Raw genomic sequence first — 20,709 nt, 5'->3', positions numbered from 1 at the left:
TACCTCAAGGGGGACCCAAGTAATCACTGCATTAGTTCTTCCTCTGTTGATGAAATTCTTCATCCCGCGATTATAGGCCTTATTAACTTGGGATGCAAGGTGCAAAACAGTCCGCCCCTTATAAGAATCAGTATTAGTATTTTGTCCATGCACATATTCATCCCTCAATTGCCATATATATGAGCAGGCTAACATAAATATCGATGTCCATGAAAACTTTCGAAACACTTTATCTATTGTCATCAAATTTTTATGGAGCCAAGAGCTTAATTCATCTTGGAAAAATTCCATTGCCTTATTAGGAGAAACTAGATCAGACCATAAACCTCTTATCTGTTTGCAATCCCTGGGTGCATGAAGAATAGACTCATTTGCTTGTTGACAAATCGGACAAGAAGGACTAGATGAACCCCATCTAGCCGTCAACATTCTTGTTGGCAACCGCTGGTATAATACTTTCCATATGAACACCTTGACCCGTTGTGGGCCTTTCCAGCTCCATAATCTGGACCATATTTTTGACATCTGCAAATCGTTGATATTCGAACTAGACAAATGATCATAAATGACTTTGGTTGTGATCTTGTGTGCTGACTTTGGTTGTGATCCTGTGTGCACCTTGAAGACACCATCTCATCTTATCTTTTCCATCTAAAGGATGGGGAGGTAACATGTTACAAATTTGTTGCCATCAGGGGTGGAAGCCAAGAGCCCAAGGCCTGCACATCCCATAGATCATCGTCTCTAACATAATCAATGACCTTCTTACTCAACTCTTCAACAGGAACTGGAGTGGTAGTTTTGTAAATTAACTTGCAATTCCCATTCAACCAATTATCATGCCAAAAATGGATTAGCTCACCATTTCCAATTTCCCATATTTTGTTGTCTTCTAGAGAATTCCACAATCTACATAGATTGGACCACAAATGAGAATCACTTCCTTTAGCAGTGAACAACATATTACCTCTCCACAATACTTACCCCTTATGACTTGAACCCAAAGTTTATCCTCTTCAGCGAATACTTTCCAAGCCAGCTTTGCAAGAAAAACATCATTCATCAAAGACAATTTCTTAATTCCCAGCCCCCCACAATTCTTTGGTTGAGTAATAGCATCTCAACCAATTACATGTAGCCAACGATGGCCTGGTCTATCCCTCATTCCTTTGTAATTTTTCAATTTGCTCACATATAGCTAAAGTGATTTTATTATTTTGCATATGGAGATAGGAATCGAAGAGATTACCGATTAGGAGAGGGTAATTCGACCAGCTTGGAAGAGGCATTGGCCATATCAATTTTTTAGCCGATCCCTAACCCTCTCCACCACCCTGAAGTAATTCTGCTATGTGACTCTTCCGTGACGCATCCATGATCCCAAATATCGCCCCACACTATTTAAAATAAGGGAAAAGAATTTTTTATTTTTTCCATTTCGCTTTTGGGTCACTCGTGCTCATTTGTTTAATTAATTAATGAAAAATAATCTAAACATAGAAGTAAAATGTTGTATGGGTTAATATTATGTGTGTAATCGGACTGAATAGAGAAGGCAATGGCCAAGGAAGAGGATTGGGGTAGTTGTCTTTTGATTCATTAAGAAACTTTTTGTAAATAATATATGGACACAGCATGACGAGGATGATTCACTAGGACCTTCCACTCTTTGTTAACTAAGCCAACCCCTTAGATTTCAGCACAGGCCTTACAAGTTTACCTGGATTCACCCCAATTATAGTAGTTGTGGATCGTCTTATCAAATTTATCCATTTTGAACCCTTGCCTTCATATACGGCTGCACTGTTGCCAAGCTTTTCTGTGAAATGGTTGTGAAGCTACACTGATTTCCTATATCCTTAGTATCTGATATGGACGATTTCTTTCTCAGCAAATTTTGGAAAGAACTATTTTTATTTAGTGAAACCAAATTATGGACGAGTGCCTCCTACCAGATGGGGAAAGGAGAATGATTGTGAGCCTTCTGCCATGATCAGAATAATAAGTGGTGGTTTCTTTTCTCAGTTGAGCTGAATTGCATTACAACACATGGGTCCATTCTTGAATGGGGAAGGAAACCATTTGAAACTTTGTCTGGCCAGGCTACTCTCATGATTCTTCATTATCCTCGTTGATTGATCCGGGTAGAAGAAGCATTGGACACCTTGCTGTGTCATCGAAATGAAGTCTTATTGCAGCTCAAATGCAACTTGGAACGCGCAAAAAACTACATGAAACTCAAAGCAGACAAGCATTGACAGGAACACAACTTTGTCCTTGGAGATATTATGCTGGTTAAGCTCAAGCATATAGACAAGTTTAGGTGGCAAAGCGTTCAAAACCAAAAATTAGCAAAGCGCTTTTATGGTCCCTTCCTTGTGGTAGAAGTGTAGCTTTTAAGTTGGAACTACCAAACAGATGTCATATACATCCTCCCTTTCATGTCTCGGTCCTTAAAAACCCTTCCATGGATCTGCTACTGACACCATGACACCACTACCAGCTACAAGCAACGATAACCGATCAATACAGAACCCACTAGCCATTCTGAATATAGAGTGATTTATGTAATTTACCCACATTTTTTTTTTACCCAGGCGACGGTCTAACCTTGGATTAATTGCATTTAAAAAAATTACGACTGACATTTGATGCATTGGAATTATAATTTTTTTTTATTCTCATGGAATCATGTATGAAAAATCATTAAAGAAGTTTGATTGTCACTTCCATTAGTTAGAAAATTTAACTCTAAATAATGTGCCACCACACCAATCATGGAATGGTAGTGTTAAAAATTTTATACTAGAATTACATCAAATTTAAGCTCGTTTTATATTAAAAATATACCTTTGTCAATGTAACACAATAAAATAACTATACCTTTGTCAAATTTAATAAAGAATTATCCAACTAGAGAAATAGGTAAACCATGGAATTGATTTTCGCATTTCAAATTCCCTAAACTGAAATTTGATGTACTCCCATCCAAGAATGCTCAAAAAGTTCACCTAGAACCCGGGTGGTCCAAGGGAAGCATGATGATGTTATATTTCATCTCATGGCGTCAGCTGTATATTGTTTTTAAATTTTTGTAAAAATATGCAAAACTCCACCCCATTTTAACCTGTATCAATCCACACAAGGTGCAGCACGAAGGTTGACACTTAAAGCACATTGTTTGAACTTTGAAGGAAGCTTATTAAAAAGCAAAAAAACAACCAAACAAACAACATCGATAGCTTTGAAGGAAGCTATATTCAGATGCTTCTTCTATCTTCTGTAAATCTCATCGAATCATTAATTCTAAATTTTCTTTCTGAAGATAGTAATACAGTATAACAAAGAATTATACACGACATGGTTTCCGGGAAAACCAAGGTCCCTTCTTTACACACTACCCCTGGCCGAGACAGCTAAACAGCTTAAAATACAGGAGAAAGGAGAACATAGAATAAAAAATTATAAATCATCAATCCTATTCAGCACAGGAGAAGAATTAAAAGAGATACCTTTTTTCAGCTCACGCTCACAACGAAATGAATTTGTTTAAAAGTTACGTGCACTCCTGAAACATGCAATGGAAAGAATTTTCCGTGAGATTACTCCAAAAAATGAGGAAACATTGGCAAAATGGTGATGTCCAAACACCAAAACATAAAAGGGCACGTTTTGATAAAGGCAACACCCTAATTCCTGTACTTCACAAACAAAATGAATATTTGGAAACTATATATTTTTGGTACCAGCTTCTTTTTCATCGTTGTCAAATAATAGGGACTATAAACAGAGTTTCATATATCCTAATGTTTTGTAGTAGCTCCAACGTCATATATTGCCAACACAAAGCTAAAATAACATGGGCACCAGCTTCAAAGATGACAAAACCGAATGTCAGATGCTCATTGTAAGATTTGAAATCCATATTGGCATCATAGATTTTGGGATTATGATACTCTAAAGTGAATCGCGCACTTTACTCTAGGTAACAATTGATGAGAAATTCAAGGAACCTGGTTTTCACAAATCCATTGATTCCTATCAAGTTCCTTGTACTTTATAAGAAGTCTAAACCTTTGACTTTTACCATTAGCAATGAATGGTAATCCACTTTGCATTTTGTAGGAAGCAAATCCTAGACTTCAACAATTACAACTTACAAACAATATTCATAAAAATAGATTCTGTTGTAACCTTCAAATTAAAAAATCAAGTCACCATAGGTTCTGGATTAATCATGAAGAATAAAAAATATTATAATAATAAATATTAAAAGAAAGAAAGAAAATTGACCTGGCAGAAACTGACTGAGAACTATGCACAGCCCCCCGAGGAGCACTAGCTCGTCGTGCCCTATGATCATGCTCCTTGCTAACCCGCATAGCAGAAACCTCTTTTTCCATGGCTGCTACTTCCCTACGCATTTTTTTGCCTTCAACTTCCATAGCTTTATTCAAAGTATCAACCTTCTTTGCCAACATCTGCACATTCCAAACGCAACAAATTAAATTAGGGGGAAGGGAGAGAGAGAGAGAGAAAGTTAAATCTGCAATACTAATTAAGAAATCAGATATCAGACCTCTATTGCATCGTCCTTGTCATTAAGGGTCCGATCCTTTTCATGACAAGCTTTCCTCAGAGATATAACCTCTTTTTGCAACATGTCATACAGCATTCCTGAAACATTGTCTTCATTTTCTGCTCTGAATTTTTCAATTGGAATACCATTTGCACTCTTAGCGTGTGTAGTAATTGCCTCAGTGGTCTTATCATTAGTGTTGATTGGCATTTTATCTTGCCCATTTGCAACTGAAGATGGCCTCCCTCTCTCCAGGGATCTACTACCACCATCAAATGATCTAGATGAATGTTTAGCATGCTTTACTAACATACTAGCACTATTTGATCGTAGAGACCCAGATTTTGAACTTGAACTTTTCTTTGATAGATATCCATTGGAGTAAGATCCAGAGAGACTCTCAGCTCCACCAAAAGACTGACGCCGTGAAGGCCCACTAGCCATGTTTCTTCCATCTGAAGTAGTGATTTTGGAACTACCATTAGACGTTTTAATCCTTTCTTCCAAAACTTTGAAGCGCAATTGATATTTTTCCTGTGTGAACAATTACATAATTGAGAAGGGACTTTTGAAGAAGTATCAGGATTATGGAATAACATGAAACATATTAGATACCTTCATTTGTGCTTCCGCTTTTGCAGTACGCTCAGCTACAGCCAGTTTATCTCGTAGTTGTTGCATTTCACCCTACAAAACAATGCAACAAAATATCAAGTTTAGGATAGAACCTCAACAATTCCATTTAATTTCAATGTCATTAAATAACTTTACTGCTTAACTTTTATCGCATTCTTTCCCCTATTTCACCGACATTTTAATAAAAAAAAGTAATTTTATATAAAAGCAGGAATGCACTTTACAATGTTAATGGATATTTGTTCACAATTCAAACTCTAATATTGAGCTGTATCAAAGACATCTATTGTTAGTACATAGGTGTCCTAGAGACAATCTGAGAGTAAGATGGACCCATGTACTTCTTTATTGTTATGAATAAAAGCATTTTTTATCTTGTTTCATATTGCATGTTTCAAATATTGAATATGAGTAACTGGATAAAGCCTTTGGAAAGGAACGGGTGTCACATTGAGGATGTGATAGGGATCACGATCATGAGGGCTCAATAATACCACACGTCCATTGTCAGAAATATGTTCCTAGTCTAGAGATACCGAGAATGGGCATTGGTGATCTCGGGTAAGACTAGCACGACTCAACTACTTTCATGAACATGCAAAGTAGAGTGAGTGTGAAACCGTGAGCTACAGATATGGAGATGTCTTAGCTGACTCGTGGGTGTCCCTATTGGATAATAGCTCGCACTGAATTGACCCACAAAGAGACACTACAAGGAAATCTCACAAATAGTATCAGTAGGTAATGTCTCTGGAAGGCTTGCTTTGATTGTATACCTTGTTTGCTTGAAACATGAAGACTCGTAGGTATACTCTTAGACATGCCCTAAGGACTCAGGGCTAGTGTGATAAGCTTTCGTCAATCACTGTTAGAGATTAGGTTATCCGTAGACCGGTGAAACCGTGATGACATTTACGGGACTCGGGAATCTATGCATAGTAAAAGAGTCATGAGATGACCCGCTCTTTAGAGTCCGTAAATGAAGATTCCCTATTTCGGCAAAAGCTAATCCTAGACTGCAGGGTTTGATACATTTTCCTTGACCTAGGTCAATGGGACGGATAACCGAGACGAAAGAACAATTCACACGGTAACCAAATAGGTATACCAGGTTGATCATTCGATGAACTCAACTAGCTTTGGGACAACAAAGCATTGCTAGTGCTCTGTGTTGTCATTAGATGGATTGGGCCTAATGGGCCCAAGCCCATTTATGTTAGTGGCTATGTTGGGTCTGATGGGTCGCACACAAACACCTTAAGTTGCCTTGAATTCTAGCATATGTGGTTTGGGCCCAATAAGGGATAATGAGCCTAAGTTGGTAAAGCCCACATATTGGGCCAAGAGAGGGTAGGTGGTATCATGAGCTAAGTTGGACTTGATCCATGATGTAACCTAATTAATTTAAATGTTAAATTAATAAAATTAATTTGAATTCTAATTTTGAATTTTGAATTTGAAATTTGAATTTAAATATAGTCATTAAATTAGATTTAATGAAGATAGAGAAAATAAAGGAAGCCAATCAATTAGATTGATTGGAAACCAATCAATTAAATTGATTGACCAAAATTAAGGAAACCAATTAATTAAATTAATTGGCTGAAATTGGGGAAACCAATCAATTGGATTGATTGGATAAAGTTAAAGAAATCAATTAATTAAATTAATTGGCTGAAATTGAGGAAACCAATCAATTGGATTGATTGGATAAAATTAAAAAAATTACCCAATAAGATTGAGATTTGATGAGGGCGCTGATTTGACCTAGTCTTAGTTTAATGAGGCGCCACATATATAGTCCCTTTTCTTCCTTAGTTTTGTAACTCTTCTCTAATTTTCTACACTGAAACTCTAGCCAACACACATCAATGCGGCGGCTATCTCTCCCTCTCTTGGAATAACCAAAGGCACCACCCACTCTCTGTTCTTCTCTTGAGTCTAGCAACCTCCATTGAAGGACATTGGGCATTCGAAGAAGCGTTCTACTCTAACAAGACAACAAGGTGGTGCGGATTTCCATCGGAGGACTTGTGTTCTTCAAGTCTGAAGAATTGATCAAGAATGCATCTGATCAGGAATAGTTAATACGAATAAAGGTATCAACTTTAAACCCCTAACATGTCTATTGCATGATTCATGGGTTGAACATGATTGAGGGTGGGCAAAGGTTGCTTCTTCAGCACAAAATTTTAATTTTTCTCTCCTTTATGTTCATGGCCTACAAAAGGCTACTTTGATCTACATCATAATCACTTATTCTTAAGCTAGCAGGCTTTTAGTACTCCGAATAATAAATGATCAAGAGATTATGGATTGTGGAATCAAGTTCATCACCAGTTATACAAGCGAGGAAAACAATAGAGACAAAGTATACAAGTTTTCATACTCTCTTTCTGCCAAGAATATGTCAATTAGAACCCTGATAAACTAATAAGGAGTAGGGGGGTTGTTCCCATCCCATAAGTCGGTAATTTTTTATCCTGTCCCTCCCTGCCCAAATTTAATGAATACGTTCAGACACACAGATAGATAAAACCAACAAATTGGTAAACAATGAGGATGACTTTGGATCTTTTTCCAGGGGAAATATATGGTACAAGTGAGAAATAATAGAAACAAAATAGAAAAAAGGAAATAATCTATATGAATATTGATGGCGAGTTAAAGACAGGTCACAGAGTAGGGAGTTATCTACAGTCTATATGGTCACCGACACCCATGTTGTATGCAATCTATATTGTTGTTACCCACACCTACATCGGGGTGAGGCAGGGCAAGGAAATGGGAGATGTCCAAATTGTCATAGCTATAAACCAAATCAATTTCCTCAGTGATTCTCAGACCTTGGCATCACATATACATCTAACCACAAGGACAGCCAAGAAGGCTAGTTTCATCCATTATAATAATCATAGTTAAACTGAGATTTATTTTTTAATTTGTACATGACACTTTTTGGCTAGCATCAGAAGATTGGAATATTTTTAGACATCAGCTATCAGAAACATGCAGATAACTTTTGATAGACAAAGCGAAAGCAATTTCTAAGCTGGTTACATGCCTGAAAAAGCTTTCTTTCTTCTAGCCACTGTTTTACAGGCATCACTTTGTCATTAGCATCTTTCCAGTCATTTGCAACTACGGTGGCAACCCTGTTTGCAGAAACTTTAGCACGAGCTACTTCCCGCGCCAAAATTTTCCTCTCTTCCTATGAACACATAGGTTACAACTCAGAAGAAGCTTAAAGCATCTACAACAGATTCAGAATAGCAAAACAGTTAAGAGTATCACAATAATGGCAATTATTACATTCATCTCTTGCACTTTCCGCTGGTAATCACGGACAGCATTAGCAGCAGCACCACCAGCCAAGACAGCCTCTTCAAGCTCACGAACAGTTTGGGTTAGCTTTTCAACTTCAGCAACCTTTTGTCTATGCATTTTGTCCAGAATTTTGTTCTCCTCCTGACATGAGAGCACAAAATATAATACTAGTCCAAACTTTGCATTCCACTCATTGATTGTAGAAAGTATATGTTCCTTCCAGACATGGATAAGAACAATTAAAGAAGGGCAACGAACCTGGCATATATCAATCTGTTTCATTAGCTCTTGGTTTTTGTTTTGCAGATTATCAACCAAGGATGCTTTGGCCAAAGCAATCTGAACAGTTCTCTCAGCCTCTAGAAGTGCAGCCTCCTTTGATTTAGTCAGCCGATCTAGTGCTCTATTGTCATCCTGCAACTTTGCCACCTAGAAAATAAAAGCAACAAGGTCAAGTAAAAAGGTTACCCCTTTGCCCTTGATTCTCATCAAGGAACAATACATCCATAAGATAGGGAATGATTAATAAACTTGCATCTATTCCCTGCCAAAAGCCAATTCCAAGCATGTTAATAATTTTCATTGGCAAGAATGTCACCGTCCAGGATGCAGAAGTGAGAAAGAATGACAATGTAAGCATAACAGTTGGACTACATCTCATGGCTTATGTAACCAGCATAATATACCTCCATTCTAGCCAGCTTGAGCTCTGCCTCCAATGGAGTGATAATGGCTTCAATTGGAGGCATTTCATCATCTTTCTGAGCAGCATGGACCCTTCTAAGTGTTGCTTCAGCTGCAAATTGCGCAGCCAGAGCTGCCTTTTTCTCATCACTGATTTTTTTTATTTCAAGGTTCTGTGAAACATAATGCAGCACTAAGTGACCCAGAAATAATCGTTATTGAGAAGTGAAATAACTCGAACAAGTCAGATATAATGCTGCCACTACAAATACTACCTTACTTTCCAGAAGAGCTTCAGTTGCTTTTAGCTTTTCATCCACCTTGTTCAGCTCATCTGCTAGCTGAAATGATTAAACACACGAAAACACCAAGGGTCATCACATTGGATTTTGAATTTTTTAAATATACTGATAACTTCATTATGCATAGAACTTTAGATAGCAAAAAGTTTGCAACATGATACTACAAGTCAAAGAACTACCAGGTGCATAGAATTATAGACAGATGAGAACATTGTCAAGCTATTGTTGACAGCAGAGCAATTTTTTTGCTTTGTCAAATAAAATCAGAAAAGCTGAATGCAGTAGTAGTTTACTGCCTCAATGGAATACTGAATCATACCACATGATATCTAGGTTCTTTATAATGAAAATGCAACAAATATAGAAGAATTAAAAACATCAAAATATTGTTTGTTGCAACTAAACAGTTCAGTACATAAGCATCAGGCCATTAACCAACCATAAGCTTTCCACAAAACAAACTTTTCATACAACTAATCATACTGATGATCACCCACTTGGTAATAAGTGGATGTCCCCCCCTCCCTTTTTTGAGTTCAAACCCCAAGTACACAAGATAATCATACAGTTTCATCATGTATTATCTCAGCCTTCGAATATTATTATACGTTTTTCCCATTATAAATGATTAACCAAACTCGAGATTTAAATTTCATTGCCACAATAGCAGCTGCGTACTGCAATTCAAAACCCTAGCTGCGACTATAAAATAAAAGCTTCCAGCATATTTACTAGACAAAAATAGAAATCAAATTCAATGGATGAGACTATGAGAACAAACAAATCACCCGAAAAGCCTATTTTTCTCTGATGACTACTCAATTCTGGCAGTCAGTCCATAATAAAGAAAAAGCCAACTGCCTATTTTGATGTTTCATGAAATTTATTTTAGAAAAACTTAAATTTCAGTATCAATTTAAAAGGAAAAACTATACAAATATGGAGATACTGATTAAATCAGTAACTCAAACAAAATGACATTATCAATTGGAGGCAAGGCTGAATTCTTTTAAAAAAAGACAACTCATTTTGTTTTATTTTAATGAAACTAACAGTTTTTTTTTTTTCTTGCTTTTTCCCATATGAACAAGCACATATGAGTCAGGCATAAGGAAACACAACCTAAATTCAAGACAGCAAATACAAAACCCTAAACTATTTTATGACAACATTTCCCTCAAAAACATTTTTTTTTTTTTTTAAAAAAAAAACAATACATTTGATTGCTCTTTGTGACGGAAAGATCAACATCAGGGTCTGAAAAAACAGTCTCACGGCCTTTTATTTCTCTCAAAAAATTACAGCAGGAAAAAAATATAAAATATAAAAAAAATTAAATTAAACAAGTTCACCTCTTCAACTCCCCTTTCTTTAAGACGCTCTGAGTTCCTCAATGACTTAATTTCCGCAAGAGCCTCCCCTAACTCTCTATCTTTCTCTGCAAGTGAGACACACATTAACCGAATTCACCATAAAAACATTCAAACAAACAAACACATTACCATTTCCGTCACACATTTCAAGAGTTCAAAATGCCAAAACCAATAAAAAGAAAGAAAAAAAAAAGTTACTAAAATTTCGAAGTCGAAAATTGAGAATGGAACCTCGTAGCTGATTATCGAGACGAGCGAGCTCAACACGAACTGGATCGGAACCGTGCAAGAGCGTGATGAGGTCATCAGAGAGCTTCTTGTTTCGACCTTTGAAGGAGACATTATTGTCAATCTCAATGTGCGCGTCCATCATAGATCTGCTGCTCTTAGCCTCATACAATCAATCACACTCCAACGCAATGAATCAGATTAACAATAAATAAATTCAAATTCAGAAACATACACACATACAGGGCTTGGCTCTGTTCTCTGTGTCTCTGTGGTGGTTCTATTCTATTTATGTTAATGTTGAGCAGTGAGCACTTAGGCCAACACGGAGAAGAGTGAATGAGTTTATGATTGATTATATTATTTTATATAATAATGTTAAAATAATATTAAGGAGAAGGTTTGGGCGGGGATTTTGATTAGACACTGATGATTCTTTTTAAGTTAAAACCCTGTGGCTTTGAATTGAGTTTGAGGTGTGATTTGTTTTATTTTTTTTGGCTTTGAACTCAGCGTGACAGAGACCAGAACCAGACCACTAATACCATATTAATGACTCATTACACTGTCCGTTGGCTACATATTTGGGGCAAGCCGGCAATCATCTATTTATTTATTTAAGATGTGCATGATAATTATTATATGAGAAAAAACAATTTCAAAACGACGTAAAACAAAAAGTTGGTTATATTTAGGTTTATCATTCTTATTATCTGTTTGATCGTTGAATTAATTTAAAATTAACAGTTGAAAAAAAAATTTAATTGTTGTTGATTTTAAATTAATCAAACGGTAACCAACCAAGTAATAAAAATAATAAATTTAAAATGATGGTAAGTATAATCTTTTAAAAAAAATATAGTATATTTTGAAAATTTTATTTTCCTTTTGTATTATAATTTTTATTAAAATATCTTGAATTTTTTTAAATCCCAAAATAATATCATTTAGGCTTACAGGATATAACTTTATTTTATTTTATATGGCAAGAAAAATGTTAATCACTTATTATATACTCCGTTGTAGTGTTTTGTAAAGAAATAGTTTTATCTTTATATGATTTTGAAGAATTTTTGAGGAAAAATAATATCTGATAACATAATTTATTCTATTTAAAAAACACATCTGTTGCTTCTAATGCTGTATATTTGGTTTCTAAATTACCGGTTCATTTTCTGAAATCAAAAAGATAAATTGATTTTACCACATATTATATCTAACCATTTATATTTTCCAGATTAAAAAAAAACGTTGGTGGGAACATTATCATCCATATTCTTATTAAGTAGTGTGCAATATTTTTCACTGAATTTATATAGTTATATTTAAAAATATTCAACACATCTATGTGTAATATTATTTACTTTATTTCTAAAATAATATCTTAAAAGAATCACGAGCAAATTTTTTTTTTAAGTTAAGAAAATGGAGGTTATTTTATTTCAATGCGACAAGGTGAGAATATGCGTATGACCTGTCCAAAAAGTTAAATATATTACTGAAAACAAGAATCGGGTTTTAAACATTTCAAGCCAGATAATTCAAATTCTTGCAATAAATATATGTTGCCTATCTACTACCCATTCAACTTAAAACTATCAAGAGCAAAGATTAAATCCTACCTAATCTAATTAATTTATTAAATGATTGCTAGTGGTCCACCTTTTGGAATTACCAACTACTATTTTTGACTTATCTCTACTTTCTTGCTTTGTTCGAGTTCCCGAAAAATAAAATTAGAAATTTACTTAAGAATAACTTCGGACATTAATACAATAAAGAAAAAATATAGCATGGGCCATCTGATAACCTAAGTAATAAAAGCGAGACAATTTTTTAGTAATGAAATGGGACCCTGTTTTTATTAGGACGCTTTTATGTTTCGAGTAAAACTTAATAAAACATTTTGTTGAATTCAAGCGGTTTGTGATTAATGTTGGATATGTAACCTAAAGTTTATGGTATTTGGATCCTCTAATATGAAAAAATGGTCATGTTATTTGATCATAGCCATTCATTTTCACTCATTGATAATGAAATAAGAAAGAGAAAAATGTATAATTTTTAAATGAATAACTATGATTAAATAACGTGACCACATGACCATTTTTTCACATGAAAGGGTTCAAATCCAAGTTTATGGAAGAGATAACTGTGAAGGATAAGATATTACTATGCACAAGAAAAGAGGTTAGAAGTCAATGCAGGTGGTGTATATACATAATGACAATAAAATAGACTAGGGTTCATAAGATGTATACCTTTGGGGTTTAACTCTATTTAGAAAATGGATTTATCCCGAGACGTGAGAGTTTGGACAGAATTCAAACTCTTCAAAAGATAATGTCCATGCGTATTCAATTAGGATTAATTTAAGTTCTTACTTCTAGAAGTTGTGGGGCCAATTATGTGGGTTCAGAACAATTACCCCTCAATCCAGTAGCTTAAGAGTTCGGACAATCGAACTATAGAGTATGATACTCTTCTAAACTCAAGGCATGGAGGGTCGAGTCGCTCTTATCCTAGGCTTGGGTTGATAATCTCTGTGGCTAGTCGTATTGTGCATTTTATAGTTAGGCAATCTCATTATCAATGGACTTGCTCATCCTCTCGAGGGAATTCTTGATGAATTATCTGTTGTCGTTCTTTTCTTAAGTTAGTCCACGTTGTTTTTCTTTGGTAGGTTGGCTTACAAGCAAGATAATGTGAACATCTCATATGAGATCGTTTTTCATGAGCGAACTTGAGAGGAGTTGCTCGTTTGGCATGCTCGTATATGAGGTCGTCTAAGGAAACTTGAACTTGCTTTTTGAAGGTTAGCTGAAGAGTCGATTAAATGTGAGCATCGTATGTATCTTGATGCCTCAATTGACTCTTGGTTTCCTCTAGGTTCATCCCGACAATTACGCCTTTACACATGACATGTTCTCGTTCCAGACGTTCATTAGAGATTGTGATGAAATTTTTGCATTGTGAGCCTCATGATGATAGGCAATAGTGACACCCTAGTTTCCTATTTATCCCTCTTGAGATTACAAATTTGCCCTCAATATTTTTTGAGGATGTTTTCAATTTTGTGCCATTATATGTTCATTTTTCTGCCTTATTTGCTTCATTTCGCGCATTTCATCCTTCAATATCTTCAAATGTTTTCTTGCTTCTTCGAAAAGCCTCATATTTCTAAGGCCATGCATGTGTCCTAGGACAGAGCAAGAGAAGGATCGCATAAATGAGACACCATATGTTTTAGCTGTTGGATCCATCATGTATGTTATGCTATGTATAAGACCAGACCTTTCATATGCTTTAAGCATCATGCCTCGATACCAGTCAGACCTTTGGCAAAGTGGGTTGAACTTGATAGATCAACCTACCAAATCGCCATAACGAGGAGAGTTAGGTTGCATATTTCAACCCTTCAACCCTATACAACCTGCCCTGCATATAGGCGGATTACAAAGTGACAAGGATAATTGAAATTACAGTCGGGTTCTGTATTCATATTAAATGGTAGAGCTATAAATTGGAAGAGTTCCAAGCAGGAGACGACAACAGATTCAATCACAAAAGATGAATACATAGTGGCTTTTAAAGCATCTAAGGAGGCAATTTGGGTCAAGAAGTTCATCACTGAACTAAGGGTGGTTCTGATCATTGTTGATCCAATAGAATTGTATTGTGACAACACTAGTGTTATCGCCTAAGGCAAGGAACCCAAGTCTTATCAATGATCCAAGCATATGCTCCGCAAATATCACTTTATCGTTGAAAGGCTAGATACAAACCTTGATTATGTACCCATTGATGATAATTTGGTTGATTCTCTAATTAAGGGAGTTTCTTGGAGGATGCATGATAGTCATTATGAGTCATTAGGATTGACGCATTAGCCCTATTGACTCTAGACCAAGTGGGAGATTGTTAGTATATGTAGGCGTCTTAGAGACAATTTGAAAGTCATTGACATTGTATTTGTACTATAAAACATTATATGATACTTTATGTCTATTCATACAAAGCGCACTTTATCTATCTCATATTATTTGTCTCATAATGTATGCATATATAAATAAAGGTCCTTGGGACAGTACAGATGTGTCTTGAAGATCTATGATGAGATCATGATAATGAGAACTGAAGCTCACTACATGATTATTCGCTAAACTTGTTCATAGTCTTAAGTCACCAAGAAAGGGCATTGGTCATCTCGATTACACTAGCACGATACTAGGTTACTTACATGGAGATATAAGGTACAAACCTCATGACTGCAGGCATGAAATGCCTTAACCTATTACGTGGGTGGATTTATAGTAGATTAAGTTGCACTGACCCACCAAGAGACCCTATAGAGAAATTTATAGAAGTATCATTAGATATGTAATATCTCTCATTGTTTAGTAGTGCGGGTCATCCTTAGACATGAGATTGTTATCATACATTGCGTTTGAAGGGCCATACTTTGGGATACAACTTTATCCGCTTGAAAAGTGGGAAGAATTGATTTGAAAGGCACGAGTGTAGATGAAAAAGTTAGATACTCATGGAAGATACCATCGCTGAATTGAGAGAGTGTCATCCATGGGATACATAGGATGTCCTTTCCTATATAATTCTAAGATCAGTCCGCAGGAGATAGTTGCCCTCCCGATTGGTAACACCACATCATTGATCTTTCTTTTCCATCCTCTTCGGAACGTGATTGCTTGGGTCGGTACAAGGATGAGCTTCATTTCTTCTACATTTATGAAGCCATTTTCTTGGACTTGGGGCTTCAATTTCCTCTTCCCCCTTTCAAATTTCCATGTTGTATTTCCTCTTCCCCCTTTCAAATTTCCAATTTCACTCGAACTCTTGGAGGTTCATTCGTGTGTTTGGATTGATATGCAAGTATCTTAATCTTCCTCACTTGCTTAATCTTTCTTCTAACTTATTTTATTGATTGTAGTTAGAGGATTGCACCCAACACTTTACCCGCTAGAAGGATGGATTACAACAAATTTCTTCTCACTTAATTTTGGTGGATCATTCTCACCTTTGTGGTTGAACTCACTCTAATTTGAGGATGATGATCTCTCAAACTCCTAACTCAATAGTGTATCTCTCGCTTGAAGAATATCTCACATGATTATGAATTGCATCAATTGTTTCATGCTTCTCTTCTCCCCCAATTTATAGATGAATAAAAGATCTTTCTTCCATGCTTAAGAATATTTCTCAATAAATTAGAGGAATTTTCAATACATAGAAACATGCAAAATTATTTTCCCTTGCATGGAGATTTGTACCATAATTTCACTATAATTTCACTATAATTTCATAATTTATAATAACTCCGAATAAAGCAATTATAGAATTTCACTATAATTCCATAATTTTAATGTTGGACCTATTGAATATATTTTAGAGGTTTATTGTCCAAGATTCTTTTAATAAAACTGCTTGATTTTGAAATAAAATTTCAGCGATCTGCTTTCTTGTCCTTTTTTTTTGTGAGCTTTCTTGTACTTTAACTTATTACTTTTCTATTTACACCACCTTTTTGATAAAAAAAGAAAAGAAAAGAAATGCTCCTAATATATTATATACACTTAAAAATTTAAAAGTATGGTGCAGCATTAATGTTTTCCAATCGATCTTTGGTCTTAACTCTTGGCTACACTACTAATTTATCATTCATAGATTACTTATATTCATAATGACAGAGCTACTCGTATTTATTGGTCCAAACATGAGAGGGAAAGTAATATAAGGTTTATTTTTTTTTTGGAGATATTATATAAGGTTAATTATTGAAGGGACAAAAAGAAATAACTTGTATAGGAATATAAAATATCGATCCGATAAAAGAGTTGTTGAAGAAAATATTCTAATCACGTGATAAGTATAATCATTTTTCGTTCCAAAGTGTAATATTCACGGGGATTACGTTGAATTTACAGATGGCAGTTAATTAATGATGGTTGACAATGATATTAGAATATTCTTATTCTTAAGATGAGGGATGTTGTCAGAAAATTTCTAGTAGATTAGGGAAAGTAAATAGGACACATGTCGTTGAAGGGGACGAAACTTACACGTGTTTACTTTGAAAGCAACCAAAAAAAAAAATCTTGCACATGTAATGTAATGTAATGGCATAGTTGAAAGTCCATATGGAATATATGTGAGATATTGTCCCACTTTTTAATCTGGAAACCAGACTTATATACCCCTAAATCATAGTTTAGAGAAGCCTCCGACCACATGCCAACAAATTTAGCTAAAAATTAGTACAAAAAAAAATCACAAATTTTAATTAAATTTTATCAATTATTCTCTCAATTATGTTTTTTTTTGTTGTTTAAGCTATTAGTAAGGTTTGAAATATTTTCTCTTTATTTTTTTTTATTTTTACCCATTTATAATTTAGTGCATGTTTGGATTTGATTATTTTTAAATTTTTTAATGAAATCTTATTTAATAAAATTGTGATTATATTTCATTTTAAACTAAAATAAATTAATTCAAACTTCAACTTAACTTTTTAAGTTATGTTTCTTGCTTTAAACTACATAGGTTTAAATTTTAAGTTAAATTAAAAAAAAAGTTATTTCTTGTAAATATATTAATTTAAGATGAAAAATGTATCCTTGATTCCTTAGAATCGTAAGAAAATTAAGGACTTAGTCTCTATTGAAAAAAAAAATCTAAAATATTCTTATGATAAAATTTAGTTGAAAACTGAAAGGTATAAAGCTACAATTACAAATTCAACTGCATAACGTGCAGTTCATATTCGAAAATTTCAAATTTTTAAATGGATTTTATAATTTCCTTTTATAAAATAAAGTGCTTTATGGGTGGAGATAGTTTGAACTTGCTTTGGAGATTCACGTCACATAAAGGGTGGCGAAGCAGCCAAGCAAGGGAAGGATGGCGAGATAGAAAGCAATGCCAAAGGGAAAAGGAACAAACGCACATGCGAGTGGGGAAGACGTGATACACACATCCAAGAAGGAAAATTTTAAGTATTAGAGTTTTATTAATCTCATGCAATAGGAGAGAACTCTCTCGTGCAATAGAGATAATTACGTATGAGACTCACCTATTATAGAAAAAGAAAAAAAAAGAATACAGAAATTGATGTATGTGTAGGAGAGAAAAATTCTCTCATACAACATAAGAGTATATTTTTCCTAATTATTATTTATTATACAATAAAATAAAATAAAAAAGCCATTGAGTGTTGTCACATTTGATCGAACCTTCCCTTCAAGCCAGTCGTGTCTTCAGTTCAATTTCAGATCTCCCTATCTCATCGTAGGGAATTTCTTGTATATAACAGGAGTACGGAGTTTGGTATTACTTTTTTTTGGGAGGTTATAGTTACTACCTCTCTTTTTTACTATCAAATCTTAACCATTGATTTCTGTCAATCTAATGGTTATAATTTATTGCATCATATTTATAATTAATTATTAATTTCCAATAAATTATAACCATTAGATTGACAGAAATCAACAGTTAAAATTTAGTAGTAAAATGTAGTAAGAAAAAAGAGATAGTATCCACTAGGGCTAGCCTAGTGGTGTGGGTGTGTGTAATAGGGTATGTGTGAGTGTGTGGTTGTATGTTCTATTCCCTGTAACCTACCAAAAAAAAAAAAAAGTAGTAACTATAACCCTTCCTTTCCTTTTTACTTAAAAAGTAAAAAAAAAATCTACTTCAAGACATAGCTTTTTTATATAATTTTCTTCATATCCCAAAACTTTCCCCTTCTGGTAAAGATGCACTCATGGTAGAAGTACTGTAGGTTTTTTCATCACCGTAAATTCGTTAATGTTGATAGTTTTCTTTGGCTTTATAAAGGGAAGTGTCTGATATAGACCATTAGGGGTGAAATTGGGTCGGGCCGGTCTACAGGGGCTTATGGTTCAGCCTACGTTAGGCCGGACCTGACCTAATATGTTTCGTAAAATAGGCTGAACTTAGGCCTTGAAAAAACTTGTTTAATAAAAAGGTTGTAGGCCCACTTTCATAAGGTCTGGCCTATAAGCCTACAGGCTGGCCTATATTGTACTATTTATTTTAAATAAAATAAAATAGAATAAATATGCCTTGAAGAAAAACAAAAGATATAAATTTAATCAATTGCAATTATTTATAACTTAATTATATTCGATTATATTTTAATAGAAATCTAACTTTATTTCTTATGTAGGAGGAACCTACATCTCTGTATGTTAGATTATGTTTATGAATATATTAAAAGATTTTTGGAAGAGGTTATACTTACTACAAGCATCATGATGTGTTTTTTGGATTCATTTAGTTATTTTAGTTTACATAGTATGAATTTATTTATTGGATCTGATGAAATATATGTTATTTAGTTTGAGCATTTTACTTTTGAAAGTGACTTAAATGTAGATTGTAGGAGTTTTGTTGTGATTCATGATTCTGTTTGGACGTTGAAATTGTGATTTTTGGTTTAGCAACAGAATTTGAGTATTTTGTAAAGTTGATTCATGATTTTGCTTGGAAGTTAAAAATTAGCAGGCTAACAGGCTAGGCTAGACCATTTATATTTTTATAAACGGATCAAGTCAGGCTAACAGTTAGACTCATACTAGGCTTGAATCAAGCCAAATTGAAATTTTTTTATGTAGGCTTGGGCTTTTCGGGTTAAAGCTTGACCCAGCCCAGCCCAGCCCACTTTCACCCCTATAGACCGCCCTTCACAGCCCAATATATATGAGTTGATCTACAAAGACTAATTAAGGGGTCATTCTTCTGCCTTCGTACACTGAGCACATGGACTTTACCATGAATAATCTCTCGTTCCTTGCATAGCTCACCCATCGTGTACTCCTAGGGGGGCGTTTGGTACAGGAGAAATTTTTATTTGTCCGGGAATCTCAATTTTCAAAAATATGATTTTTACATTCAGTTTACCATAATATCCGGAAATTTAAAATTTAGAAAAATTCAGTTTCCCGGGAATCCGGCCAAATGCCGTGTACCAAACGCCCCCTAGGATTATCGTGCAATTCCTCAGTGAGGTAATTGACAAAAACGATTAGGTTCATTCTCTCTCCTATTACGAGAGAATATTTTTCCCACCTATATATACTCCTCTTCTCCACTTGAAGAGGCATATGACATTTATTACATTCATTAATTGTTACTATGCAAAAATATAGAGCTACTATACTCTTATACCTCCCCCCCTCTCTCAACCATACATGAGATAACATTTACGATGACTCTTCTGGAGCTTTGATTTATACCATTGCTTTTTTGAGTATCTACACGAGATAAGACATCCCTTGAAGAATAGAGACCTAACTCTAACTCCGCAACATCTCAATACCACCCCCTAATCTAAACTTTATTATTTACAATAAAAAAGTTAAAAAAAATAAATTCAATTGAGTGTGCAATTAGGTTAAAAATTTGAAACGAAAAGCTTTGTTATTCTCGTAATATTACCTACCGTAAATCTGAATTAGTCTCCGTTGGTGAAATGATATTCAATAATTTATAAATTAATAAAAATACATATCAAATTATATTAAAGCTACATTAATGGTTTTAT

General features: G+C 34.6%; 1 protein-coding gene across 1 annotated transcript; it reads right to left on the bottom strand.

Annotated features, from left to right (window-relative positions):
• Positions 1–3,366: 3,366 nt before the first annotated feature.
• Positions 3,367–11,359, bottom strand: LOC133309943 (microtubule-associated protein 70-2-like). The gene is made up of 11 exons (XM_061510806.1): positions 11,133–11,359; positions 10,881–10,966; positions 9,502–9,567; positions 9,229–9,399; positions 8,801–8,971; positions 8,528–8,683; positions 8,280–8,426; positions 5,195–5,266; positions 4,580–5,113; positions 4,294–4,481; positions 3,367–3,568 (listed from the first exon to the last, which is right to left on the bottom strand). The coding sequence occupies exons 1-11, from the start codon at positions 11,272–11,274 to the stop codon at positions 3,550–3,552; spliced, it is 1,752 nt and encodes a 583-aa protein (XP_061366790.1). The 5' UTR covers positions 11,275–11,359; the 3' UTR covers positions 3,367–3,549.
• Between the last annotated feature and the right edge of the window lie 9,350 nt (positions 11,360–20,709).

Source organism: Gastrolobium bilobum, unplaced genomic scaffold, assembly GCF_033153095.1.
Source record: "Gastrolobium bilobum isolate Gb01-03AN ecotype WA unplaced genomic scaffold, APGP_CSIRO_Gbil_v1 utg14995, whole genome shotgun sequence".
Lineage (NCBI taxonomy): Eukaryota > Viridiplantae > Streptophyta > Magnoliopsida > Fabales > Fabaceae > Gastrolobium > Gastrolobium bilobum.
This window is presented reverse-complemented; position numbering and strand designations above follow the sequence as displayed.

Coding starts and splice junctions, on each gene's coding strand:
- LOC133309943 (XM_061510806.1), bottom strand. CDS start 11,274: ATGATGGACGCGCACATTGAGATTGACAATAATGTCTCCTTCAAAGGT. Junction 9,568..10,880: donor AAGAAAGGGGAGTTGAAGAG/GTGAACTTGTTT, acceptor TAATCATTTCAG/CTAGCAGATGAGCTGAACAA. Junction 8,972..9,228: donor TCAAGCTGGCTAGAATGGAG/GTATATTATGCT, acceptor TTTATTTTCTAG/GTGGCAAAGTTGCAGGATGA.